We start from the raw sequence: 27,959 nt of genomic DNA on the forward strand, positions 1-27,959 counted from the left end.
GGACAGTGTGTTCTTACAAGTCACACTCCTCCTCCTCTTCCCTCTATCCTTCTCCCTCCTTTTACTCCACTCCTCCTCTCCTCTCCCCAGCGGTCCCCTGGACTCCCGATCTTCCATCTCTCTCTATCCTCGTCTCACATCAAAGTCATGAGAGAGCAGCAATCTTCTCTGCATCCTCCCCCTCTCTCTTTTTCTCTCATTCCATCCATCTCTCTACATCTCTTTCTATCTACATTTCGCCCTATCTTTAATAATATAAGAAAGCATCTTCAGTCTCTCCTCTGTCTCTCTCTGTCTCTGTCTCTGTCTCTGTCTCTCCTCTGTCTCTCTCAGTCTCTCCTCTGTCTCTCTCTGTCTCTGTATCTGTCTCTCCTCTGTCTCTGTCTCTGTCTCTCCTCTGTCTCTGTCTCTCCTCTCCTCTGTCTCTGTCTCTGTTTCTGTCTCTGTCTCTCCTCTGTCTCTGTCTCTCCTCTGTCTCTGTCTCTCCTCTGTCTCTGTCTCTCCTCTGTCTCTGTCTCTGTCTCTCCTCTGTCTCTCCTCTGTCTCTGTCTCTCCTCTGTCTCTGTCTCTGTCTCTGTCTCTCCTCTGTCTCTCTCTGTCTCTGTCTCTCCTCTGTCTCTGTCTCTCCTCTGTCTCTGTCTCTGTCTCTCCTCTGTCTCTCTCTGTCTCTGTCTCTCCTCTGTCTCTCTCTGTCTCTGTCTCTCCTCTGTCTCTGTCTCTCCTCTGTCTCTGTCTCTCCTCTCCTCTGTCTCTGTCTCTCTCTGTCTCTGTCTCTGTCTCTCTCTGTCTCTGTCTCTGTCTCTCCTCTGTCTCTCCTCTGTCTCTGTCTCTCCTCTGTCTCTGTCTCTCCTCTGTCTCTGTCTCTGTCTCTCCTCTGTCTCTCCTCTGTCTCTGTCTCTGTCTCTCCTCTGTCTCTGTCTCTCCTCTGTCTCTCTCTGTCTCTGTCTCTCCTCTGTCTCTGTCTCTCCTCTGTCTCTGTCTCTGTCTCTCCTCTGTCTCTCCTCTGTCTCTGTCTCTCCTCTCCTCTGTCTCTGTCTCTCCTCTGTCTCTGTCTCTCCTCTGTCTCTCCTCTGTCTCTGTCTCTCCTCTGTCTCTGTCTCTGTCTCTGTCTCTCCTCTGTCTCTCTCTGTCTCTGTCTCTCCTCTGTCTCTGTCTCTCCTCTGTCTCTGTCTCTGTCTCTCCTCTGTCTCTCTCTGTCTATGTCTCTCCTCTGTCTCTCTCTGTCTCTGTCTCTGTCTCTCCTCTGTCTCTGTCTCTGTCTCTCCTCTGTCTCTCTCTGTCTCTGTCTCTGTCTCTGTCTCTCCTCTGTCTCTGTCTCTGTCTCTCCTCTGTCTTTCTCTGTCTCTTTCTGTCTCTGTCTCTCTCTCTGTCTCTCTCTTTGTCTCTCTCTCTCTCTCTCTGTGGGTGTTATGTTGGTGTTAAACTGTGTTGATAGGGTTGTGTCTAAATGGATTACTGCTCGCCTTAAAAGCTTGCACTCTGCTGGACGCCGTTTAAAGAAAAGTGTCTGCCCTATTTTGAGTGTAGAATATAAAGACACACAGCACCATGTGGAACAGAAACTTTCGCTGCAGTTCAAAGGATGTTTTCACATAATAAGAGGATAAATCACTACATATTGCCATAGTGCCGTTCTCTCACCTGTCTCTAGATAAGTCATTGGGAAAGATCCCATCTTGTCTGTGCCAGGATTTCACTCAGTAACCTCTTTCATTACTTTCTCCATAGATTTATCTCGCGCTCTCTGTGCATGGAAAATATGTTGCTATTGTCATTGAGAATCACAGAGTGATCTTTCTCTCTCCCTCCTTGTGTAGATGGATAAGGTGGAGGAGGATCTGACCCGCTCCAAGTCCCTAAGAGAGAAACAGGCCAAGGAGTTCTCCAACCAACTGGAAGAGCTCAAACAGAGATACGAACAGCAGGTCAGTGGGAGAGAGAAGGGAGGGGGACTTGATACTGTTACGTTTTTGCCAGAATTTTTCTTGTTTAAACTTTAAGCATTTCCTATTATTTTGGGATTTATACAGTTTATTTGAATATGGGGACATTCTGACATCCATTTGAGATGTAAAAAAAAATAGATATATACAAAGAAAATCCTCTACATGAGCCATCTGTGTTGCCTCGTCACAAAAGACACAGATGATATTCAACAGAGATTTGTGGTCTTAATCAACTATTAAACCCCCAATGGAAAACTCTGATTCAATCTGTGTTCGGCTCATACCGTCTGATTTATCATCCAGCCCCATCAGTTTCCTCTGATTAGAAATCTCCAAACCATTTTCCTTTTCTATTGAAATCTAACTCACTGATATAAAGTCTACTTTTATGAGGAGAGAAATTCAATTAACCCACTGGAATGTCCATTATCTGGTGTAAATTATGGGATTGTATGAAGAATTAGAGAAAGCTTGAAGGCATCTAACACAAACCATACCCCTTTATTGCTGTTCAGTTTAGCCTCTTTGGAATCATGAAGTTAACTACCATGCCAAGGGGTGTCATTGGTTGAAACGACTAAACACATACACCATTACATGTTTGCATAGCATACTGTACACTGAGTGTACAGAACATTAGGAACACCATCCTAATATTGAGTTGCCTCCCCTTTTGCCCTCAGAACAGCCTCAATTCGTCTGGGCATGGACTCTACAAGGTGTCGAAAGCTTTCCACAGGGATGCTGGTCCATGTTGACTCCAATGCTTACCACAGTTGTGTCAAGTTGTCTGGATGTCTTTTGGGTGGTGGACCATTCTTGATACACACGGGAAACGGTTGAGCGTGAAAAACCCAGCAGCGTTGCAGATCTTGACACAAACCGGTGCCCTGCCACCTACTACCATACCCTGTTCAAAGGCACTTCAATCTTTTGTCTTGCCCATTCACCCTCTGAATGGCACACACACAATCCATGTCTCAATTGTCTCAAGGCTTAAAAAATCCTTATTTAACCGGTCTCCTCCCCTTCATCTACACTGATTGAAGCGGATTTAACAAGTGACATCTATAAGGGATCATAGCTTTCACCTGGATTCACCTGGTCAGTCTGTCAAGGAAAGAGAAGATGTTCCTAATGTTTTGTACACTGTATGTGGGACATGTGGGACATTCTGAAATAGTTTTTAAATTATTATTAGATTTTTCAATTTTTTTGTCTGCTTTGTTGCCTCATCACAAAAGACACAGATGATATTCAACAGAGATTTGTGTTCTTAATCAACTATTAAACCCCCAATGGAAAACTCTGATTCAATCTGTGTTCGGCTCATACCGTCTGATTTATCATCCAGCCCCATCAGTTTCCTCTGATTAGAAATCTCCAAACCATTTTCCTTTTCTATTGAAATTTAACTCACTGATATAAAGTCTGCTTTTATGAGGAGAGAAATTCAATTAAACCACTGGAATATCCATTATCTGGTGGAAATTATGGGATTGTATGAAGAATTGGAGAAAGCTTGAAGGCATCTAACACAAACCATACCCCTTTATTGCTGTTCAGTTTAGCCTCTTTGGAGCCGTGAAATTAACTACCATGCCAAGGGGTGTTATTGGTTGAAACGACTAAACACACACAGACCATTACATGTTTACATATTTTTTAAAATAATAATAATAATTATTATTATTATTATTAAAAAAACACATATAAAAATAAATAAACAACAAAAATAAAAAACAACAACAATATATATATATATATATATATATATATATATATATATATATATGTATAAAACAAATGAAAATTAAAAACATACTCCCCAAAAACATTTTTAACTATAAAAAAGATATAACAAAAAAACATTAAATAAAATACTAAATAATTTTTGGGGGGTAAAGTGGTTGTCCCACTGGCTATCATAAGGTGAATGCACCAATTTGTAAGTCGCTCTGGATAAGAGCGTCTGCTAAATGACGTAAATGTACATAGCATGCTGTATATGCAGCCTATGTTTTAACTTTGTGTATGAGTTGAAAAACAGATGTTTTTTAAATCGCCTTTGTATCGGCTACTATATCCAATGAGTAATATTCGGTATTGTTGTGAGCCAACCTCATATCTGTGACACTCTCACTGTATCCAGTCACTAACTAGGATATCATCTGTGATTGCAGTGTGTGTCAAAGACATGATTGATTTTCCGAGCCCATTAAAAAACACTTCTATCTCTCCACCTCCCGCCTAATAACCATTCCAACTCTCATTCCCCACACGCAGACAGACTAGCGGTGCGTGTTAATTGCTCGAGATGTTTTGGAGTGGAGGATATGAGAGCAATGTTTTGCTGGCAAATAGAGTAATGGTTTTCCATTTCCGATTTGGTCCGTTGTGGAATCGTCGGTTTGAGGTTGCGCCTTTCCTAATAATCTCTCGATACAGGGGTTATTGAGGTTTGAATATAATCGTATTGTGAATTCTCCTTTTTTTTTTTTTTTATCCGCTTAAATGCCCATTAAATTGGAGTTAAAGTGAGGTGTAGAAGTGGAGCTCAATTGAAGGTCTGAAAGTGTTTTCACAGGACTCATTGTTGTAGTGACAATTTACGTTTCAGTCCTAACATTAAATGGTATGTGTTTGTAGTCAAAAGCAGGTTTTTATCCTTGTTGTAATATTGTTTGTGTGTCAGTGTTGCTGAATCTGAAACATCTGAAAATGTTTACCGGTATGTAAATATCATAATCCCTTTTAAATGGAGAACAGCATATGACAGAAGGTATCAAAGACAATACCCGAGTTCTGAAAATATTCAAGTGAAGATAATCAACACTAACCAAGGGAAGGAAATGGGAAAAAAGACACAGTTGCCAATGGAATTGGGACGCATCTATTTCATACTAAGAGCAGTTGGTGTCATTTACTTCGGCGATAAACTGAGAGAAACATCTCTCTGTCCCAGCACATCATGTGCTAATGTCACATTCGGTGTCGCTTTTCGGTGACGTCCACCTAAGAGATAAAGAGAGCGGAAGAGCGGAGAGAGAAAGAGATACAGAGCGTATAGAAAGAGTCTGATGACTGTCTGATGTGTATTTTGCAATTGCTTGTTCCCTTGTAGTGAGATTGGTGTCTCAGGGTCACCAAGTCAAGTTTGCCCATTGAGCCAATCACAAAGGGACATTCCACTGAGGTCACTTCAGTGAGAGTTTTAAAAGAGGCTCCATGTATAGCGGAGTTGTTTCCCTCTGAGCTCCAGGTCATTAGGACGTCACGCCGGCACTTCACAGCCCTGCTCCTTGACGTTGAACTGACGTAGGGAGGTCATAAGGCTGTTATAGATGGTGTCGTAACCCCCGGACCCCACGGAAACCTAATCTCTCCCGCTCCTCTGATCTTTGGTGACAATGAACAACACGAAGTCTAGGTCTAGGATACACGCATCCACACACCGAAACGCTCATAGACACAGAAACGTTCACACATACAGTGGGGAAAAAAAGTATTTAGTCAGCCACCAATGGTGCGAGTTCTCCCACTTAAAAAGATGAGAGAGGCCTGTAATTTTCATCATAGGTACACGTCAACTATGACAGACAAAATGAGATTTTTTTTCTCCAGAAAATCACATTGTAGGATTTTTAATGAATTTATTTGCAAATTATGGTGGAAAATAACTATTTGGTCAATAACAAAAGTTTCTCAATACTTTGTTATATACCCTTTGTTGGCAATGACACAGGTCAAATGTTTTCTGTAAGTCTTCACAAGGTTTTCACACACTGTTGCTGGTATTTTGGCCCATTCCTCCATGCAGATCTCCTCTAGAGCAGTGATGTTTTGGGTCTGTCGCTGGGCAACACAGACTTTCAACTCCCTCCAAAGATGTTCTATGGGGTTGAGATCTGGAGACTGGCTAGGCCACTCCAGGACCTTGAAATGCTTCTTACAAAGCCACTCCTTCCTTGCCCGGGCGGTGTGTTTGGGATCATTGTCATGCTGAAAGACCCAGCCACGTTTCATCTTCAATGCCCTTGCTGATGGAAGGAGGTTTTCACTCAAAATCTCACGATACATGGCCCCATTCATTCTTTCCTTTACACGGATCGGTCGTCCTGGTCCCTTTGCAGAAAAACAGCCCCAAAGCATGATGTTTCCACCCCCATGCTTCACAGTAGGTATGGTGTTCTTTGGATGCAACTCAGCATTCTTTGGCCTCCAAACACGACGAGTTGAGTTTTTACCAAAAAGTTCTATTTTGGTTTCATCTGACCATATGACATTCTCCCAATCCTCTTCTGGATCATCCAAATGCACTCTAGCAAACTTCAGACGGGCCTGGACATAATAATAATATATAATATAATGTACTGGCTTAAGCAGGGGGACACGTCTGGCACTGCAGGATTTGAGTCCCTGGCGACGTAGTGTGTTACTGATGGTAGGCTTTGTTACTTTGGTCCCAGCTCTCTGCAGGTCATTCACTAGGTCCCCCCGTGTGGTTCTGGGATTTTTGCTCACCGTTCTTGTGATCATTTTGACCCCACGGGGTGAGATCTTGCGTGGAGCCCCAGATCGAGGGAGATTATCAGTGGTCTTGTATGTCTTCCATTTACTAATAATTGCTCCCACAGTTGATTTCTTCAAACCAAGCTGCTTACCTATTGCAGATTCAGTCTTCCCAGCCTGGTGCAGGTCTACAATTTTGTTTCTGGTGTCCTTTGACAGCTCTTTGGTCTTGGCCATAGTGGAGTTTGGAGTGTGACTGTTTGAGGTTGTGGACAGGTGTCTTTTATACTGATAACAAGTTCAAACAGGTGCCATTAATACAGGTAACGAGTGGAGGACAGAGGAGCCTCTTAAAGAAGAAGTTACAGGTCTGTGAGAGCCAGAAATCTTGCACAATTGGTGGCTGACTAAATACTTTTTTCCCCCACTGTACACACATACACAGGGCACACTTCTACACTCCCCACTGTGAAGAATGGAGTTCTTCCCTCTCCCCTTCCAGACAGTTCTCCCTCTCTCCTTCCTCCCCTGCTGAGGCCAGACAGTTCTCCCTCTCTCCTTCCTCCCCTGCTGAGGCCAGACAGTTCTCCCTCTCTCCTTCCTCCCCTGCTGAGGCCAGACAGTTCTCCCTCGCTCCTTCCTCCCCTGCTGAGGCCAGACAGTTCTCCCTCGCTCCTTCCTCCCCTGCTGGGGCCAGACAGTTCTCCCTCTCTCCTTCCTCCCCTGCTGAGGCCAAACAGTTCTCCCTCTCTCCTTCCTCCCCTGCTGATCAGTCAGCCCATCAGACTCTGACTTGCTGTGGAGATATGAATCATGATCTATGGCGTGATTCTGCATGACTGTGAAATCCAGTTGCTGGATATGATTGGGTCTCTATTATATTACTGAATTAATTATATTATAGTGAATGGAATTGAATTACAGAGCAGATGTCATGTATTAACTCTGTGGGACCAGCGAAGCCGAACATCTCCAATGACAATAATACGGAAGATGGCCAGTCTCACACAATGCTTTGTTTGTGTTTGTGGTAAACTGTCTAAGAGGGTTTTGCCCTAGAAATGAGCTCTCTAGCTGTGTGATGTCTTTCTGAAAACTACTGTTTATGTCCCACTTGTGTGTGTGTGTGTTTTAGTAGTATGTGTGAGTGAGTGTTTTGGTAGTATGTGTGAGTGAGTGTTTTGGTAGTATGTGTGAGTGATTGTTTTAGTAGTATGTGTGAGTGAGTGTTTTAGTAGCATGTGTGAGTGAGTGTTTTAGTAGTATGTGTGAGTGAGTGTTTTAGTAGTATGTGTGAGTGAGTGTTTTGGTAGTATGTGTGAGTGAGTGTTTTGGTAGTATGTGTGAGTGAGTGTTTTGGTAGTATGTGTGAGTGAGTGTTTTAGTAGTATGTGTGAGTGAGTGTTTTAGTAGTATGTGTGAGTGAGTGTTTTGGTAGTATGTGTGAGTGAGTGTTTTGGTAGTATGTGTGAGTGAGTGTTTTAGTAGTATGTGTGAGTGAGTGTTTTAGTAGTATGTGTGAGTGAGTATTTTGGTAGTATGTGTGAGTGAGTGTTTTGGTAGTATGTGTGAGTGAGGGTTTTAGTAGTATGTGTGAGTGAGTGTTTTAGTAGTATGTGTGAGTGAGTGTTTTGGTAGTATGTGTGAGGATTAGCTTCAAAGCTGGAGCTGGAGCTGTGCCCCAGCCCAGGGCCCCTGCTGGCCTTTCACAGCCCCGGCAGGGGAGCACACCGCAGGGACGGGACAGGGTCACGGGTACCCCGCCATGGGGGAGTGAGAGCAGAGCGAGCGGAGCCTGGGAAAAAGGCAGAGACTGGCGGTGCTTGGGCTTTAGCATTCTCAGCACTCCGCCACCAGGCTTTACCTCACAGCAGGTGACTCGTGTCAGATCCGCAGCGCTAGGCTAACAGAGCTAACGCTGCAGAGTGGAGCTGTCTGTAGACACTGGGATAGCCTAGCTCAGCTGACTGACAGCATGGTATGTTTGTAAAGGGGTTCTTTCTTTTGGAGGATTCTTTTGTGTTTTTCCCCCATCTTTTTTCTTTTAGGTTTTGTGTTAATTCTGTCAGGCGATGACTCACTGTCTCAGTGTGTCGGTTAGGGTAGCATTTCTGTTGGTCAGCTTGTCGGAAGCTTTTTGTATTTTGTCTTCCAAATACTCGCTCATTGTCAGCGTAGACCCGTACAGCTACAATCATTTGGCGGCGATAGGCAACCAGCCGAGTTGAATGTCCCAACATTTTAAAGCGAACACTGAGATTGTATGATTTGATTCTTATGCGGCAGTCTGTCGGACTCTGAATAAATATGATGACAGGTAGAACTAACACATTCGATCTCCCCTCCGAAGTTTGTGTTCCTTTCTTCCTTCTCCTCACGTCCTCTGAGTGGGGCGTAGTATAATGATGATAGGCATCGCCCTTACTAAGCCGATTTCCCCACGCTGTGAGACTCATAGCATGGGGCGAGGGTAGCTCCTCCAGTAGCCAGATGGCTAACCCCTCACAGCCTCCCTGCATAGACAGCCCAAGCTAACTGCTCTTTTATATGCCGATAGGAGAGGGGCGACAGAAGTCCGATTTGGAGAGAGAGCAAGAGATTGTGGGATTGAATTAGGGTGGGGACGTGGGGGAAGAGTGGGCGTGAGGTAATAATGATGTAAAATAATTGCGTTATGTCGTGGAGTGATCAAGTCATTTTTTGGGGGTCCTGCCCTTTGTGCAACGGCGAGGCGCATTGGCGTGTGGGTAGGGATGGAAGGGATGTATGGGTGGATTGATGGACAAATTGTCATGACGACAGGGCTGGGGCTGATTGTAGTCTTCTTCCTCTCTCCTCCTGTTGTCCAATCAGATGTGCGAGCAGCATGCAGGGCAGGAGCAGGAGAGGATGCGTCTACAGCAGCAGTACAGCACGGAGAGGGACAATCTGGTCCAGCAGCGCCAGCGGGAGGTGAGCACCGTAGAGAGGGAGGCGCGGGCCGCCCTGCACCAGCACCAGCAGCAGACCCAGGAGTGGAGGCAACGCGACACCCAGGTAGGGGGTCTCACTACTCTCCTCTGATCTGCACCGCTCTCCCGCAGGTTCTCCCCTGATCACCATTTTGTTTTGCCATTGACGTTCTGGGGTGCTGGGCTTTCAAAAACGCTGTGAGTAGTACTTTCTCACCTGCTGCTAGGTGCAATTTCTGTGCAGAATTTGTGTATTCGCAGGCGGTTGTGTTGTATGGGTGCGGGTGTGTGAGCGGAAAGGAAAGAATTCCGGATTCTTATTTAAATCAAAAATTATTTTATTTGCGAAACCTTTTCTTTGTCGGAAGGACCGCGAATTAATGGAAAAGTGAAATGCAGATTAAACCGCAAAAAAATTTAATTATCATACAGCGCTAACTTCTAATGTGATTCTGTATTTTGTTCCTGGGTTCGCGGCAGGGTTCCGTGCTAGAAGTGAAAGACTTGAATCGCCTGGAAACCACAGGTTGCCAGATAAAGGAAGGGAAAAGGAAGGGAAATCTCTTGGTCGCTGTGCAGTAGCTCTGGCCTTTTATTCCCAAAACCCTGGGTTGTATTTCTCTCCTTTCCTTCCCCGGTTCACAGCCGTGTACCAGTAGCAGCAGCGCACGGCGAGTGCTCCGTAAGCCCCCTACGGAGGAACAGGCTGTACATGGCATTCTCCCCTCACCGCAGGTAGCCATCTCCCTCCCATAAGCACCAGTTACTTTCCCATTACAACAACACACTACCGCCACAATGGCTATATGACATTTGGGGCTATATTGATGGAGTCCCCATCCCCAGGCCTATTTAAGACTATTATGATTCCAGCATGTTTCCTCTCCCTGTAGCCCTGCTCCACTCTCTTCCCTCCATCACCCCTCTCCTCGCCGCTTCTCCTGCCTGGCTAGCATGGAGACTCTGTGGGAAGCCATTTGACAGAGCAGCCCCCGTCTGGGGATGTATTTGACCTCTCAAGCCTCCAGATGAAATGTAGAATGTCAGCATGGCGAAGGCTTGTTTATTGGCTCCTGGCTGGAGACTAGGGGTCCAGCCGTGCACATTCAGTATTTTTGGACATTTGGACAAACGGCGACTCTCAAATGTTTTTTTGCAGCGAACGGCGTGCACAGATGGTTCCCAGGTTACACAACTGCGTACGAACAACAGAAAGGAATGGAATTTCACCGTTAAGAAACGTTATTTTCTATCATTAGGATTATTATTATTTTTAAGAAGTAGGCCTAGGATGAAATAGTATAGGCCAAGATTTAAAAGCATTTAGACTTAAATGGGGAATAAATAAATATAATTGTCTTTACTATTTGACATTATTTGTCTTAAATTAATTAATAGCAATATGATTAGAGCTATAGAATGATGGCATTAAAACAGTAGCATTTCAAGGTCAAACAGTCAAATGTTTTAGAAACATTGTTATTTCATGTTCATCCTCTCCATACATTTCAAAGTACACACTGTTCTATACAGTGGGGAGAACACGTATTTGATACACTGCTGATTTTGCAGGTTTTCCTACTTACAAAGCATGTAGAGGTCTGTAATTTTTATCATAGGTACACTTCAACTGTGAGAGACGGAATCTAAAACAAAAATCCAGAAAATCACATTGTATGATTTTTAAGTAATTAATTTGCATTTTATTGCATGACATAAGTATTTGATTACCTACCAACCAGTAAGAATTCCGTCTCTCACAGACCTGTTAGTTTTTCTTTAAGAAGCCCTCCTGTTCTCCACTCATTACCTGTATTAACTGCACCTGTTTGAACTCGTTACCTGTATAAAAGACACCTGTCCACACACTCAATCAAACAGACTCCAACCTCTCCACAATGGCCAAGACCAGAGAGCTGTGTAAGGACATCAGGGATACAATTGTAGACCTGCACAAGGCTGGGATGGGCTACAGGACAATAGGCAAGCAGCTTGGTGAGAAGGCAACAACTGTTGGCGCAATTATTAGAAAATGGAAGAAGTTCAAGATGACGGTCAATCACCCTCGGTCTGGGGCTCCATGCAAGATCTCACCTCGTGGGGAATCAATGATCATGAGGATGGTGAGGGATCAGCCCAGAACTACTCGGCAGGACCTGGTCAATGACCTGAAGAGAGCTGGGACCACAGTCTCAAAGAAAACCATTAGTAACACACTACGGCGTCATGGATTAAAATCCTGCAGCGCACGCAAGGTCCCCCTGCTCAAGCCAGCGCATGTCCAGGCCCGTCTGAAGTTTGCCAATGACCATCTGGATGATCCAGAGGAGGAATGGGAGAAGGTCATGTGGTCTGATGAGACAAAAATAGAGCTTTTTGGTGTAAACTCCACTCGCCGTGTTTGGAGGAAGAAGAAGGATGAGTACAACCCCAAGAACACCATCCCAACCGTGAAGCATGGAGGTGGAAACATCATTCTTTGGGGATGCTTTTCTGCAAAGGGGACAGGACGACTCCACCGTATTGAGGGGAGGATGAATGGGGCCATGTATCGCAAGATCTTGGCCAACAACCTCCTTCCCTCAGTAAGAGCATTGAAGATGGGTCGTGGCTGGGTCTTCCAGCATGACAACGACCCGAAACACACAGCCAGGACAACTAAGGAGTGGCTCCGTAAGAAGCATCTCAAGGTCCTGGAGTGGCCTAGCCAGTCTCCAGACCTGAACCCAATAGAAAATCTTTGGAGGGAGCTGAAAGTCCGTATTGCCCAGCGACAGCCCCGAAACCTGAAGGATCTGGAGAAGGTCTGTATGGAGGAGTGGGCCAAAATCCCTGCTGCAGTGTGTGCAAACCTGGTCAAGACCTACAGGAAACGTATGATCTCTGTAATTGCAAAAAAAGGTTTCTGTACCAAATATTAAGTTCTGCTTTTCTGATGTATCAAATACTTATGTCATGCAATAAAATGCAAATTAATTACTTAAAAATCATACAATGTCATTTTCAGGATTTTTTTTAGATTCCGTCTCTCACAGTTGAAGTGTACCTATGATAAAAATTACAGACCTCTACATGCTTCGTAAGTAGGAAAACCTGCAAAATCGGCAGTGTATCAAATACTTGTTCTCCCCACTGTATATGTGATGAGTGTGATAGAAGGAGTCAGGCGCAGGAGGGTAAATCACCGAATACAGAGTTTATTCCGTCGTACACAATTGCGCTGGATAGCGACACACGAAAACAGGCACAGGGGAAACTATCAACCCCGGCAATACAAAGTGCGAGTAGCTCAACCAAGCTACACTACTCTCACAAATAACAATCACCCACAAGGACAAGGGGGGCAGAGGGAACACTTACAGTGCTATGAAAAAGTATTTGCCCCCTTTCTAATTTTCTCTACTTTTGCATATTTGTGATACTGAATGTTATCAGATCTTCAACCAAAACCTAATATTAGATAAAGGGAACATAAGTGAACAAATAACACAACAATTACATATTAATTTCATTTATTTCATAAACAAAGTTATGCAACACCCAATTCCCCTGTGTGAAAAAGTAATTGCCCCCTTACACTCAATAACTGGTTGTGCCACCTTTAGCTACAATGACTCCAACCAAATGCTTCCTGTAGTTGTTGATCAATCTCTCACGTCGCTGTGGAGGAATTTTGGCCCACTCTTCCATGCAGAACTGCTTTAACTCAGTGACGTGTGGGTTTTCAAGCATGAACTGCTCGTTTCAAGTCCTGCCACAACATCTCAATTGGGATTAGGTCTAGACTTTGATTAGGCCATTCCAAAACTTCCAATGTATTGCTTTTTAGCTATTTTCATGTAGACTTGATTGTGTGTTTTGGATCATTGTCTTGCTGCATGACCCAGCTACGCTTCAGCTTCAGCTCACAGACGGATGGTCTGACATTCTCCTGTACAATTCTGTGATACAGAGCAGAATTCATGGTTCCTTCTATTAAGGCAAGTCGTCCAGGTCCTGAGGCAGCAAAGCATCCCCAAACCATCACACCACCACCACCATGCTTGACCTTTGGTATGATGTTCTTACTGTGGAATGCAGAGTTTGGTTTTCGCCAGGCATTACTGGAACGATGTCGTCCGAAAGAGGCGAGCGAACTCCCCGTAGTTCTCCAATGCGGCTCCTCCTTCGTTCCAAACTGCATTGGCCCACTCCAGGGCTTTCCCCGAGAGGCAGGAAACGAGGACGGACACCTTCTCCCGCTCCGATGGGGAGGAATCCTTGGCAGAGCGCCGCCGTCCCGTCGAACGCCCGTGGTAGGGATATCTGGATCCCACCGGGTACTGGGTGTAGGTGGCTGGATCCGGTTTTTTATTTTTTTTATTTTTTTATTTCACCTTTATTTAACCAGGTAAGCCAGTTGAGAACAAGTTCTCATTTACAACTGCGACCTGGCCAAGATAAAGCAAAGCAGTGCGATAAAAACAACACAGAGTTACATATGGGGTAAAAAACATAAAGTCAAAAATACAACAGAAAAAATATATACAGTGTGTGCAAATGTAGCAAGTTATGGAGGTAAGGCAATAAATAGGCTATAGTGCAAAATAATTACAATAGTATTAACACTGGAATGCTAGATGTGCAAGAGATTATGTGCAAATAGAGATACTGGGGTGCAAAAGAGCAAAATAAATAACAATATAGGGATGAGGTAGTTGGGTGGGCTAATTTCAGATGGGCTGTGTACAGGTGCAGTGATCGGTAAGGTGCTCTGACAACTGATGCTTAAAATTAGTGAGGGAGATAAGAGTCTCCAGCTTCAGAGATTTTTGCAATTCGTTCCAGTCATTGGCAGCAGAGAACTGGAAGGAATGGCGGCCAAAGGAGGTGTTGGCTTTGGGAATGACCAGTGAGATATACCTGTTGGAGTGCAGTCTACGGGTGGGTGCTGCTATGGTGACCAATGAGCTAAGATAAGGCGGGGATTTGCCTAGCAGTGATTTATAGATGGCCTGGAGCCAGTGGGTTTGACGACGAACATGTAGTGAGGACCAGCCAACAAGAGCGTACAGGTCACAGTGGTGGGTAGCGTATGGGGCTTTGGAGACAAAACGGATGGCACTGTGATAGACTACATCCAATTTGCTGAGTAGAGTGTTGGAGGCTATTTTGTAAATGACATCGCCGAAGTCAAGGATCGGTAGGATAGTCAGTTTTACGAGGGCATGTTTGGCAGCATGAGTGAAGGAGGCTTTGTTGCGAAATAGGAAGCCGATTCTAGATTTAACTTTGGATTGGAGATTCTTTATGTGAGTCTGGAAGGAGAGTTTACAGTCTAACCAGACACCTAGGTATTTGTAGTTGTCCACATACTCTAGGTCAGACCCGTCAAGAGTGGTGATTCTAGTCAGGTGGGCGGGTGCCAGCAGCGTTCGATTGAAAAGCATGCATTTAGTTTTACTAGTGTTTAAGAGCAGTTGGAGGCTACTGAAGGAGTGTTGTATGGCATTGAAGCTCGTTTGGAGGTTTGTTAACACAGTGTCCAATGAAGGGCCAGATGTATACAAAATGGTGTCGTCTGCGTAGAGGTGGATCTGAGAGTCACCAGCAGCAAGAGCGACATCATTGATATACACTGAGAAAAGTGTCGGCCCAAGAATTGAACCCTGTGGCACCCCCATAGAGACTGCCATAGGTCCAGACAACAGGCCCTCCGATTTGACACACTGAACTCTATCTGAGAAGTAGTTGGTGAACCAGGCGAGGCAGTCATTTGAGAAACCAAGGCTATTTAGTCTGCCAATAAGAATGCGGTGGTTGACAGAGTCGAAAGCCTTGGCCAGGTCGATGAAGACGGCTGCACAGTACTGTCTATTATCAATCGCGGTTATAATATCGTTTAGGACCTTGAGCGTGGCTGAAGTGCACCCATGACCAGCTCGGAAACCGGATTGCATAGCGGAGAAGGTACGGTGGTATTCGAAATGGTCGGTGATCTGTTTGTTAACTTGGCTTTCAAATACTTTCGAAAGGCAGGGCAGGATGGATATAGGTCTGTAGCAGTTTGGATCTAGAGTGTCACCCTCTTTGAAGAGGGGGATGACCGCGGCAGCTTTCCAATCTCTGGGGATCTCAGACGTTATGAAAGAGAGGTTGAACAGACTAGTAATAGGGGTTGCGACAATTTCGGCGGCTAGTTTTAGAAAGAAAGGGTCCAGATTGTCTAGCCCAGCTGATTTGTAGGGGTCCAGATTTTGCAGCTCTTTCAAAACGTCTGCTGTCTGAATTTGTGTGAAGGAGAAGCGGGGGGGCATGGGCAAGTTTCAGCGGAGGGTGCAGAGTTGGTGGCCGGGGTAGTGGTAGCCAGATGGAAAGCATGGCCAGCTGTAGCAAAATGCTTGTTGAAATTCTCGATTATTGTAGATTTATCGGTGGTGATAGTGTTTCCTAGCCTCAGTGCAGTGGGCAACTGGGAGGAAGTGCTCTTATTCTCCATGGACTTTACAGTGTCCCAAAACTTTTTGGAGTTAGTGCTACAGGATGCACATTTCTGTTTGAAAAAGTTTGCCTTTGCTTTCCTGACTGCTTGTGTATATTGGTTCCTAACTTCCCTGAAAAGTTGCATATCGCGGGGGCTATTTGATGCTAATGCAGTACGCCACAGGATGTTTTTGTGCTGGTCAAGGGCAGTCAAGTCTGAGGAGAACCAGGGGCTATATCGGTTCTTAGTTCTGTATTTTTTGAATGGGGTATGTTTATTTAAGATTGAGAGGAAATTACTTTTAAGGAACAACCAGGCATCCTCTACTGACGGAATGAGATCTATATCCATCCAGGATACCTGGGCCAGGTCAATTAGGGAAGGCCTGCTCGCTAAAGTGTTTTAGGGAGCGTTTGACAGTGATGAGGGGTGGTCGTTTGACCGCGGACCCGTTACGGACGCAGGCAATAAGGCAGTGATCGCTGAGATCCTGGTTGAAGACAGCTGAGGTGTATTTAGAGGGTATGTTAGTCAGGATGATATCTATGAGGGTACCCATGTTTACGGATTTAGGGTTGTACCTGGTAGGTTCGTTGATCATTTGCGTGAGGTTTAGGGCATCTAGTTTGGATTGTAGGATGGCCGGGGTATTAAGCATATCCCAATTTAGGTCACCAAGCAGTACGAACTCTGAGGATAAATGGGGGGCAATCAATTCACATATGGTGTCCAGGGCACATCTGGGGGCTGAGGGGGGTCTGTAGCAAGCGGCAACAGTGAGAGACTTATTTCTGGAAAGGTGGATTTTTAGAAGTAGAAGCTCAAACTGTTTGGGCACAGACCTGGATAGTATTATAGAGCTCTGCAGGCTATCTCTACAGTAGATTGCAACTCCACCCCCTTTGGCAGTTCTATCTAGACGGAAAATGTTATAGTTGGGGATGGAAATTTCAGAATTTTTGGTGGCCTTCCTGAGCGGTTGGCCAGCTGGTCTCGACAGATCGGGTCCTCTCCTCTCCAGGCGTTGGACAACCTGAAGAACCCGATCCATCGCTTCCCCCAAGCTGGCCAGCATCGTGGAATGCTCCTGGACCCGTGCCACGACTCCAGGCATGCGCTCCTCTCCTGCTGACTCCATAGCGGGTGGGTGATTCTGTGATGAGTGTGATAGAAGGAGTCAGGCGCAGGAGGGTATATCACCGAATACAGAGTTTATTCCGTTGTACACAATTGCGTTGGATAGCGACACACGAAAACAGGCACAGGGGAAACTATCTACCCTGGCAATACACGGTACAGGATACTCCAAAGATATACAGGCACAGGGGAAATATCTACCCCGGCAATACAAAGTGCGAGTAGCTCCACCGAGCTACACTACTCTCACAAATAATAATCACCCACAGGGACAAGGGGGGCAGAGGGAACACTTATACACAGACTAATGAGGGGATAAGAACCAGGTGTGTGTAATTGACAAGACAAATGGAATGATGAGATATGGAGCGGCAGTGGCTAGTAAGCCGGTGACGACGAACGCCGAAGCCTGCCCGAACAAGGAGGGGAGGCAGCCTCGGAGGAAGTCGTGACAATATGGCAGAGGTGACAGCTTTCATTATAGCCTGCTGCTGTCAGTGGAAGAGAAGATATCATCTTCCTCCATACACATACACACACTCACGCACGCACACACACACATACACAGCTACACTGAACACAATCTCAACTATGATTTGAGCGATCTGTTGGCAGCAACTCCACTATTCTGGTTAGTCTGTCTGTCTGCCATGGCCATCGCTCCACCATACGATTATGTGGAGCCACATCGAGCCACAACGCACCCCAAAATCTCCCCTCCCCCAATTAAAAATAAATAATACAGAACTTCTCTCTGTGGTTATGGTTCTTGGAGAGCAGCAGTTGGGCTCCAGAATTTACATTTGTTATTTGTATTTATTTATTTTACCCTTATTTTAACAGGTAAGTTGACTGAGAGCACATTCTCATTTATAGTAAAGACCTGGGGAATAGTTACAGGGGACAGGAGGGGGGATGAATGAGCCAATTGGAAAGATTAGCTTTTTTAACATCACGTTAAGTCCCATATTATGAAGTAGTTTTGCATTACCAAATATGTTTACCCCTTTGAAACTCTGTCATACAGATGGAAATAAATGGGGAATTCAACCTCCACAGATTCTGAAAAGTCCAGAGAGTTTTGAAAGAGGAATGTTGAAAAGCAGAGTATTTTGTTGACGCATCCAGAAAACATGAACATTTTCTGAAACCGTTAAGCATAGCTTAAATGCACTTTAATTCCTACTACTTTGTACTTTTCACTATTGTGAGGCTTAAGTGGTATTCAACATTCCATCAAACGACTCACTCACACTATCTTGTGTGTGAGGAAGACAGACAATAGAATCTGTCCAGATGTGACTGCCAGGATTTGGGATTCAGCGACTCAAACTCCTGGCGAGGTGATTGGATCCAGGCCCTGCTTTCTCGCTCTTCCTTCTCTTCCTGGAATCTGTGGAAGGATTGTGTTGCTCACTTTTACTCTCTCTCTCCCTGACTATGGAAAGCTGGCAGAATGAGCGGATGTCAGTCACACGTTGTGAGGATGAGTAATCCCGACTCATCCCCTTCACATGGTAGGATGAGTCTAATAAATAGGAGACTTCTGGCTGGCCTCCACCCCACCCAACCAGTTGGGAAGGACAACAAATTAGTCGTGGCCAACATGGAGGAGGATGAGACGCAGGAGGAGGAGGAGACATAGGAGGAGGAGATGCAGGAGGAGGAGGATAAGATGCAGGAGGAGGAGGAGGATAAGATGCAGGAGGAGGAGGAGATGACGCAGGAGGAGGAGGAAAAGACACAGCAGGAGGAGGTGGAGCACAGGGGTTCTCTGTCCTGGCCTCATCACCATTTGTTATTATCCAGGATCCTCTGCTGGAGCCCCTTCCCTGATGTCTGTGTTACCCTGCTAAATAAAGGCCTGGAGTCTGGAAAGACAACGGTCTGTGTTACCCAGCTAAATAAAGGCCAGGAGTCTGGTCAGAGACAACTGTCTGTGTTACCCAGCTAAATAATGACTTGGAGTCAGGACAGGGACAGCTCAATTAAAGAGATACATTAAAGAAAGGCAGAAAGGCAGAGCAGTAGTGGAGAAAGTCAAAGTTGCAGGTCCATTATGATAATCTGAGGGCAATTTGAAATGCCAGACGGGCTCATTTTTCTAACTTGATCACAATTAATCAGAATTAATCAAAAGTGCTCTTCTCAACCATTGATGGCCTGATAAATGCCCCTCAAACCTATGTGAACTTTCCTCCACATCTAAATGTGATTTGTTTGCAGAGATAAGATAACCAACATTAGGCTGGGTATCAGTCAAGCAAGACCTGATGAGAAGTTTTGTGCCCTAGCCTACCACGCATAGGCACTATGGATTTATTTTCCCTGGTTGTGTCAAGGTGACGTGTATGCGGTGAACGAAGTCAAGCGCAGGACACCGAGCTACTGGCAGACGTACTTTACTAGCACAGTAAAGGAACATACAAAAACAAAACCTCCTAACAGGGAGGAACAATACGCGCATACAAACAGCAACTGCCGACCTCACGGAAAACAATCACACACAACAAACAATGAGAGACAGGGGTACTTAAAGGGAATACAATGTAACATAATGGGAAACAGGTGTAAACAATAAAGACCAAACAAGACAAACACCGAAACATCGATCGGTAGTAGCTAGTGCTCCGGGGACGACGAACGCTGAAGCCTGCCCGAGCAAGGAGGAGGAGCAGCCTCGGCTGCGACAGTACCCCCTTGACGTGCGGCTTCAGCCGTGCGCCGACGCGGAGCAGGGCGAGTCGGATGACTCCGGTGGAAATCCCTCAACATGGAGGGATCTAGGATGTCCCTCCTAGGGACCCAGCACCGTTCCTCCGGACCGTACCCCTCCCACTCCACGAGATACTGCAGGCCCCCCATCCAACACCTCGAATCCAAGATGGACCGGACCGAGTACGCCGGAGCCCCCTCGATGTCCAGTGGGGGCGGAGGAACCTCCCGTACCTCAGACTCCTGTAGTGAACCAGCTACTACCGGCCTGAGGAGAGACACATGGAACGAGGGGTTAATGCGGTAATTAATGGGCAGTTGTAACCTATAACATACCTTGTTCAATCTCCTCAGGACTTTAAATGGCCCCACAAACCGCTGACCCAGCTTCCGGCAGGGCAGGCGGAGGGGCAGGTTTCGGGTCGAGAGCCAGACCCGATCTCCCGGTGCATACGCCGGAGCCTCACTGCGGTGGCGGTCGGCGCTCGCCTTTTGCCGCCTGATAGCCCGTTGCAGATGGACATGCGCAGCGTTCCAGGTTTCTTCAGAGCGCCGAAACCACTCGTCCACTGCAGGGGCTTCGATCTGGCTCTGATGCCAAGGTGCCAGGACCGGCTGATACCCTAGCACACACTGAAAAGGCGTAAGGTTAGTGGAAGAGTGGCGGAGTGAGTTTTGGGCTATCTCTGCCCAGGGGATATATCCCGACCACTCCCCCTGCCGGTCCTGGCAATAGGACCTCACATAGGACCCCACATCCTGGTTCACTCTCTCCACCTGCCCATTACTCTCGGGGTGAAAACCTGAGGTAAGGCTAATCGAGACCCCCAGACGTTCCATAAACGCCCTCCAGACTCTAGAGGTGAACTGGGGACCCCGATCAGACACTATATCCTCAGGTACCCCGTAGTGCCGGAAGACGTGTGTAAACAGGGCGTCAGCAGTTTGTAGGGCTGTAGGGAGACCTGGCATAGGAATGAGACGGCAGGCCTTCGAAAACCGATCCACAACGACCAAGATCGTCGTGTTCCCCTGGGAAGGGGGAAGGTCCGTGACAAAATCCACCGATAGGTGAGACCACGGCCGTTGTGGAACGGGTAGGGGTTGTAACTTCCCTCTGGGCAGGTGTCTAGGCGCCTTACACTGGGCGCACACCGAGCAGGAGGAAACATAAACCCTCACGTCCTTAGCTAAAGTGGGCCACCAGTACTTCCCACTAAGGCAGTGCACTGTCCGACCAATACTAGGATGACCAGAGGAGGGTGACATGTGAGCCCAATATATCAATCGATCACGAACCTCGAGCGGCACGTACTTCCGACCCTCTGGACACTCGATGTCCGCATCAACCTCCCACACCACCGGTGCCACCAGACAAGACTCTGGAAGTATGGGAGTGGGCTCAATGGACCTCTCCTCTGTGTCATATAGTCGAGACAGGGCGTCTGCCTTAGCGTTCTGTGACCCTGGTCTATAGGTGAGCTTAAATACAAATTGGGTAAAAAACATAGCCCACCTTGCCTGGCGAGGGTTCAGCCTCCTCGCTGCCCGGATGTACTCCAGGTTACGATGGTCAGTCAGAATGAGAAAAGGGTGTTTAGCCCCCTCAAGCCAATGCCTCCACACCTTCAGGGCTTGAACCACAGCTAACAGCTCCCTGTCCCCCACGTCATAATTGCGGTCCGCCAGACTGAGCTTCTTAGAATAGAAAGCACAGGGGCGGAGTTTTGGTGGCGTACCCGAGCGCTGAGACAGTACAGCACCGATCCCAGCCTCGGACGCATCCACTTCCACTTGGAACGCCAAAGAGGGAACGGATGTGCCAGCACTGGAGCCGAGGTAAACAGGTCCTTCAGATGTCTAAAAGCCCTGTCCGCCTCAGCCGACCACTGCAGACGCACCGGACCCCCCTTTAGCAGGGAGGTAATGGGAGCTGCTACCTGTCCAAAGCCCCGGATAAACCTCCGGTAGTAATTGGCAAAACCCAAGAACCGCTGCACTTCCTTCACCGTGGTGGGAGTCTGCCAATTACGCACGGCTGACACGCAGTCAATCTCCATCTCCACCCCTGACGTGGACAACCGATGTCCCAGGAAGGAGATGGACTCCTGGAAGAACAGACATTTCTCCACCTTCGCATACAGGTCATGCTCCAACAGTCTACCAAGCACCCGACGCACCAGGGACACATGCTCGGTTCGTGTAGCGGAGTATATTAGAATGTCATCAATATACACTACTACACCCTGTCCATGCAAGTCCCGGAAAATCTCATCCACAAACGATTGGAAGACTGAAGGAGCATTCATTAAACCGTATGGCATGACGAGGTACTCATAGTGACCCGAGGTGGTACTGAATGCTGTCTTCCACTCATCTCCCACCCTAATGCGCACCAGTTTGTACGCGCTCCTGAGATCCAATTTTGTGAAGAATCGCGCCCCGTGTAATGACTCCGTCATACTAGCAATCAGAGGGAGAGGATAGCTCTATTTGATTGTGATCTGATTGAGACCACGGTAATCAATACACGGGCGTAAATCCCCATCCTTCTTCTTCACAAAAAAATTAACTTGATGACGCAGGGGAAGTGGACGGCCGTATGTATCCCTGTCTCAGAGATTCGGTGACATATGTCTCCATCGCCGCCGTCTCCTCCTGAGACAGAGGATACACATGACTACGAGGAAGCGCAGCGCCTACTTGGAGGTCTATCGCACAATCCCCCTGTCGATGAGGTGGTAATTGAGTCGCCTTCTTTTTACAGAAGGCGAGTGCCAAATCGGCCAACTCAGGTGGAATGTGCATGGTGGGAACTTGGTTCGGGCTTTCCACCGTCATTGCCCCTACGGAAACACCTACACACCGCCCGAAACACTGATCAGACCATCCCTTGAGAGCCCTCTGTTGCCATGAAATGTTGGGGTCATGAGATGTTAACCAGGGAAGCCCCAACACCACGGGAAATGCAGGAGAATCAATCAAATACAAACAAATTATCTCCTCATGGCCCTCCTGCGTTTTCATCCTGAGAGGCGCTGTGACTTCCCTAATCAATCCTGACCCCAAAGGGCGGCTATCTAGGGCATGGATGGGGAAGGGCACATCAACGGGTACAATAGGAATCCCTAACTTATAGGTGAACTGGCGATCAATAAAATTCCCAGCTGCGCCTGAATCTACTAGCGCCTTATGCTGGGAGTGAGGAGAAACCTCGGGAAACACAACTTTAATACACATATGCGCAACAGAGAGCTCTGGGTGAGTTGGGTGCCTACTCACCTGGAATGACTCATCAGTGCGCTGCCTACTGCCTCGATTCCTATGAGACCCTCCCCAGCACCGACCAGCAGTGTGTCCTCTACGGCCACAGTTGGTGCAGGGGACGGCCTCTCTCCTGGTCTCTCTCCTGGTCTCCCTAGCACCAGCACCTCCGAGCTCCATAGGGGTCGGCTCGGAAGTGCTGGGGGATGGAATGGACGGCCCTGAATCCGGACGTCCGCGGGTAGCCAACAGGGTATCCAGGTGAATTGACATGTCCACCAGTTGGTCGAAGCTGAGGTTGGTGTCCCTGCAGGCCAATTCCCGACGCACGTCCTCCCTCAGGCTACATCTGTAGTGGTCGATGAGGGCCCTCTCATTCCATCCCGTGTTGGCAGCCAGCGTCCGGAAGTCCAGTGCGAACTCCTGTGCGCTCCTCCTCCCCTGTCTGAGGTGGAATAGATGCTCACCCGCTGCTTTACCCTCTGGTGGATGATCGAATACTGCCCTGAAGCGGCGGGTGAACTCCGCATAGTTGACAGTAGCGGCGTCTATTCCCCCCCACTCGGCGTTGGCCCACTCCAGCGCCTTGCCGGACAGACAGGAGATGAGGGCGGACACGCTCTCGTATCCCGAGGGCACCGGGTGGATGGTTGCCAGGTAGAGTTCAACCTGGAGCAGGAAACCCTGACACCCGGCAGCTGTGCCATCATAAGCCCTCGGGAGCGAGAGCCGAATCCCACTGGACCCCGGAGGTGAAGCGATGGGCATTGCCGATGGTGGTGGTGTCGTCGGAGGAGGTGTAGGCAGACCCCCTCTTTCCCATCGCTCCATAGTGCTCACCACCCGTTCCATGGCGGTGCCGAGAGCCTGGATCATGGCCACTTGTTGTTCGACGCGTTCTTCCATTGATCCAGCTGGCACCGCCGCTCCTGCTGACTCCATGTGTGGTGTGTGATTCTGTCAAGGTGACGTGTATGCGGTGAACGAAGTCAAGCGCAGGACACCGAGCTACTGGCAGACGTACTTTACTAGCACAGTAAAGGAACATACAAAAACAAAACCTCCTAACAGGGAGGAACAATACACGCATACAAACAGCAACTGCCGACCTCACGGAAAACAATCACACACAACAAACAATGAGAGACAGGGGTACTTAAAGGGAATACAATGTAACATAATGGGAAACAGGTGTAAACAATAAAGACCAAACAAGACAAACACCGAAACATCGATCGGTAGTAGCTAGTACTCCAGGGACGACGAACGCCGAAGCCTGCCCGAGCAAGGAGGAGGAGCAGCCTCGGCTGAATCCGTGACAGGTTGACACAGACATGCTCAGGAAAGTGATATCACAACTTAAGCCTTCTACCTGCCTTCTCAATCCTATCCCCACCACCTTCTTCAAAACTGTTTTTAATTGCATATCTGAAGAATTGCAAACTGTTGTTAATCACTCACTGTTCACAGGCAGTTTCCCCACTGCACTAAAAACTGCTATGGTGAAACCCCTTCTGAAGAAAAGTAATCTAGATTCTTCAGCTCTTAGCAATTTTCGGCCAATCTCCAACCTTCCATTCTTAAGCAACATTCTGGAGAAATTATTTTTCATGTGCCAACTGTATTTAAAAAAAAATCCAATCTGGTTTTCGTGTCCACCACAGCACAGAGGCAGCCTTAGTTAAAGTGGTAAATTATCTTAGAGCCAACACAGATGCCAAACAGCTCTCTGTCCTTGTACTCTTGGATTTAAGTGCTGCATTTGACACTGTTGACCATGATGTCCTTCTGGACAGGCTTTAGAGGTGGGTTGGCCTCTCCAGTCCAGTTCTAAATTGTTTTAGGAACTATTTAACCGGTCGAGAGTTTTTTGCCACCCTTGGTGAACATAACTCAGAGAAAATACAAATCACATATGGCATTCCACAAGGTTGGATTTTGGGTCCGGTACTGTTCAGTTTATATACGTAACCCCTTGGCAGCGTTATCAGAAAGCACAGCATTGATTTTCACTGCTACGCAGACAATACACAACTTTACATTTTTGTTTCACCAGAGGATTTTAGCTCCACGGATAAATTACTAGACTGTATTAGTGATTTAAATACTTGGCTGGCTCACAACTTCCTCCAGCTAAATCAAGACAAGACCGAGGTACTTATTGTTGGAGCCAAAGTACAGAGAGCAAATCTGGTTGCACATTTTAATTCACAGGCAAAGATAAAACACCAGGTAAAAAATCTAGGTGTTATTTTAGATTCTGAACTAAATTTCGAATCACACATTAGGAATGTGACCAAAATAGCTTTTTACCACCTGAGGTGCGGACGTTTTTCTCTCAGGCTGATACAGAGAGACTCATCCATGCTTTTATTACAAGCAGGCTTGACTACTGTAATGCTCTCTTGTCTGGTCTACCCAAGAAAGCCATTGGTCAACTGCAAAACATACAGAATGCTGCAGCACGGGTACTGACAAAGACCAGACGGAGAGCACACATTACACCGGTTTTAAGCTCTCTGCTCTAGGTACCTGTCAGTTTTAGAATTAATTTTGAGATTCTTCTATTGGTTTTTAAATCAATCCACGATTGTGCACCTCAATACATGTCAGACATGCTTTTAAGTTATGTACCCAGTAGGTTCCTCAGGTCCTCTGACACTGGCCTTTTAACTATCCCAAAGCCTAGAACCAAGAGGCATGGAGAGGGAGCCTTTAGTTATTATACCAGCCTCTGTAATAGCCTGCCAGAGAACCTGAGGGGGGGTCGAAACTGTGGACATATTTAAGAGATCTTAAAATGCATATTTTTAGCTCTACTTTTCCTTGGGGTGCTTTTTAGTTGTTCAGTTTTTGTCATTCTTTAGTTTTTTATCTCATTTATCAATCATGCTTAGGCACAAATCTGTGCGTAAACATGCATGGGATCATTTCCACACAAAGTGTGAGACTTATCAATATGAATGTTTGCTTGAGTGTACACACAGCCATGACTGTCACGGTGTTAGAAATGGTGAGGTGTGGAATCAGGCGCAGAAGCAGATGTACAGTCCAACAAGACTTTACTAGCGAGTGCAAAATAATCCAAAAAACGGCCAGAGGCCAACAGACGCACACAGGCGTCAAAACGAGCGCACAAACACAGGGCGCAAAAACTCTCCTCAACCGAGGAGGAAGTAAATCGTAACTGGCGTACCGAAACACTGGTAACGCACAAACACCTGACACGAAACAATTACACACAACACTACACTAACAACAAGGAAACTAAATAGGGTGCTTAATGAGACATAACACAAGACAGGTGTGGCTAACAGACAAAACTAATCAAACAGGAAACATAGGACATGCAACGGTGGCAGCTAGAATTCCGGAGACGACGAACGCCGAAAACCTGCCCGAACAAGGGAGAGAGGCAGCCTCGGCCGAAACCGTGACAGTACCCCCCTTGACGCGCGGCTCCAGACGTGCGCCGACTCGGCCTTGGGGACGACCCGGAGGACGTGGAGCAGGGCGCGTCGGATACCCCCGATGGAATTCCGTCAGGAGCGACGGGTCCAAAATGTCTCTCCTCGGCACCCAGCACCGCTCCTCCGGACCGCACTCCCTCCCACTCCACTAGATACTGAAGACCCCCCATCCGACGTCTCGAATCCAAGATGGACCTCACGGAGTACGCCGGTGCCCCCTCGATGTCCAATGGGGGCGGGGGAGTCTCCCCTATCTCATTTTCTTGGAGCGGGCCCACTACCACCGGCCTGAGAAGGGACACATGGAACGAGGGGTTAATACACTTATACTCCACAGGTAGCTGTAATCTATAACATACCTCGTTCAACCTTCTCAGGACTTTAAATGGCCCTACAAACCGCCGACCCAGTTTCCAACAGGGCAGGCGGAGGGGCAGGTTTCTGGTAGAGAGCCAGACTCGATCACCAGGTGCGTACACCGGTCCCTCACTGCGGTGGAGATCAGCGCTCGCCTTCTGACGTCGGAGGGCCCGCTGCAGGTGGACGTGTGCAGCGTTCCAAGTCTCCTCCGAGCGCCGCGCCCACTCATCCACCGCAGGAGCCTCGATCTGGCTCTGCTGCCAGGGTGCCAGAACCGGCTGGTAACCTAACACACATTGAAATGGAGACAGGTTAGTGGAGGAATGGCGTAGGGAATTCTGGGCCATCTCGGCCCAGGGAACGTACCGTGACCACTCCTCCGGCCGGTCCCGGCAGTATGTTCTGAGAAACCTACCCACATCCTGGTTTACGCGTTCCACCTGCCCATTACTCTCCGGGTGGTACCCCGAGGTGAGGCTCACCGAGACCCCCAACCGCTCCATAAACGCTCTCCAGACTCTGGAGGTGAATTGGGGACCCCGATCAGCCACAATGTCCTCGGGTACCCCGTAGTGCCGGAACACATGGGTGAACAGTGCCTCGGCAGTTTGTAGGGCAGTAGGAAGACCCGGCATGGGGAGCAAACGACAGGCCTTAGAGAACCGGTCCACAACGACCAGGATGGTAGTATTACCTTGGGAGAGGGAAAGGTCTGTTATAAAGTCCACAGAGAGGTGGGACCATGGTCGTTGTGGAACGGGCAGGGGTAGCAACTTACCCCTAGGCAGATGTCTAGGCGCCTTACACTGGGCGCACACCGAGCAGGAGGAAACATAAACCCTCACATCCCTTGCCAACGTGGGCCACCAGTACTTGGCACTAAGACAGTGCACTGTCCGGCCGATACCCGGATGTCCAGAGGAGGGTGACGTGTGAGCCCAATAGATCAATCGATCCCGAACCTCGAGCGGAACGTACTTCCCGACCCTCCGGGCACTGTGGTGGACTAGGGTCGGTGCGTAACGCCCGCTCGAGTTCAGCATCGACCTCCCACACTACCGGTGCCACCAGACACGACTCAGGCAGTATGGGGAGTGGGCTCCACGGACCTCTCCTCCGTGTCATACCGCCGAGACAGCGC

At 47.5% G+C, this 27,959-nt stretch overlaps 1 protein-coding gene across 1 annotated transcript in view; it reads left to right on the forward strand.

The window, feature by feature from the left end:
- The window catches only part of LOC121551829 (centrosomal protein of 112 kDa-like), a 194,055-nt gene that overhangs the window by 81,761 nt on the left and 84,335 nt on the right, over window positions 1-27,959 (forward strand). Inside the window, exons 19-20 of the mRNA XM_045210708.1 lie at window positions 1,818-1,925; window positions 9,312-9,494. Of these exons, the coding sequence (XP_045066643.1) occupies window positions 1,818-1,925; window positions 9,312-9,494 (291 nt within the window). The remainder of the gene's footprint in view (window positions 1-1,817; window positions 1,926-9,311; window positions 9,495-27,959) is intronic.

Source organism: Coregonus clupeaformis, chromosome 35 (assembly GCF_020615455.1).
Source record: "Coregonus clupeaformis isolate EN_2021a chromosome 35, ASM2061545v1, whole genome shotgun sequence".
NCBI classification, from domain to species: domain Eukaryota; kingdom Metazoa; phylum Chordata; class Actinopteri; order Salmoniformes; family Salmonidae; genus Coregonus; species Coregonus clupeaformis.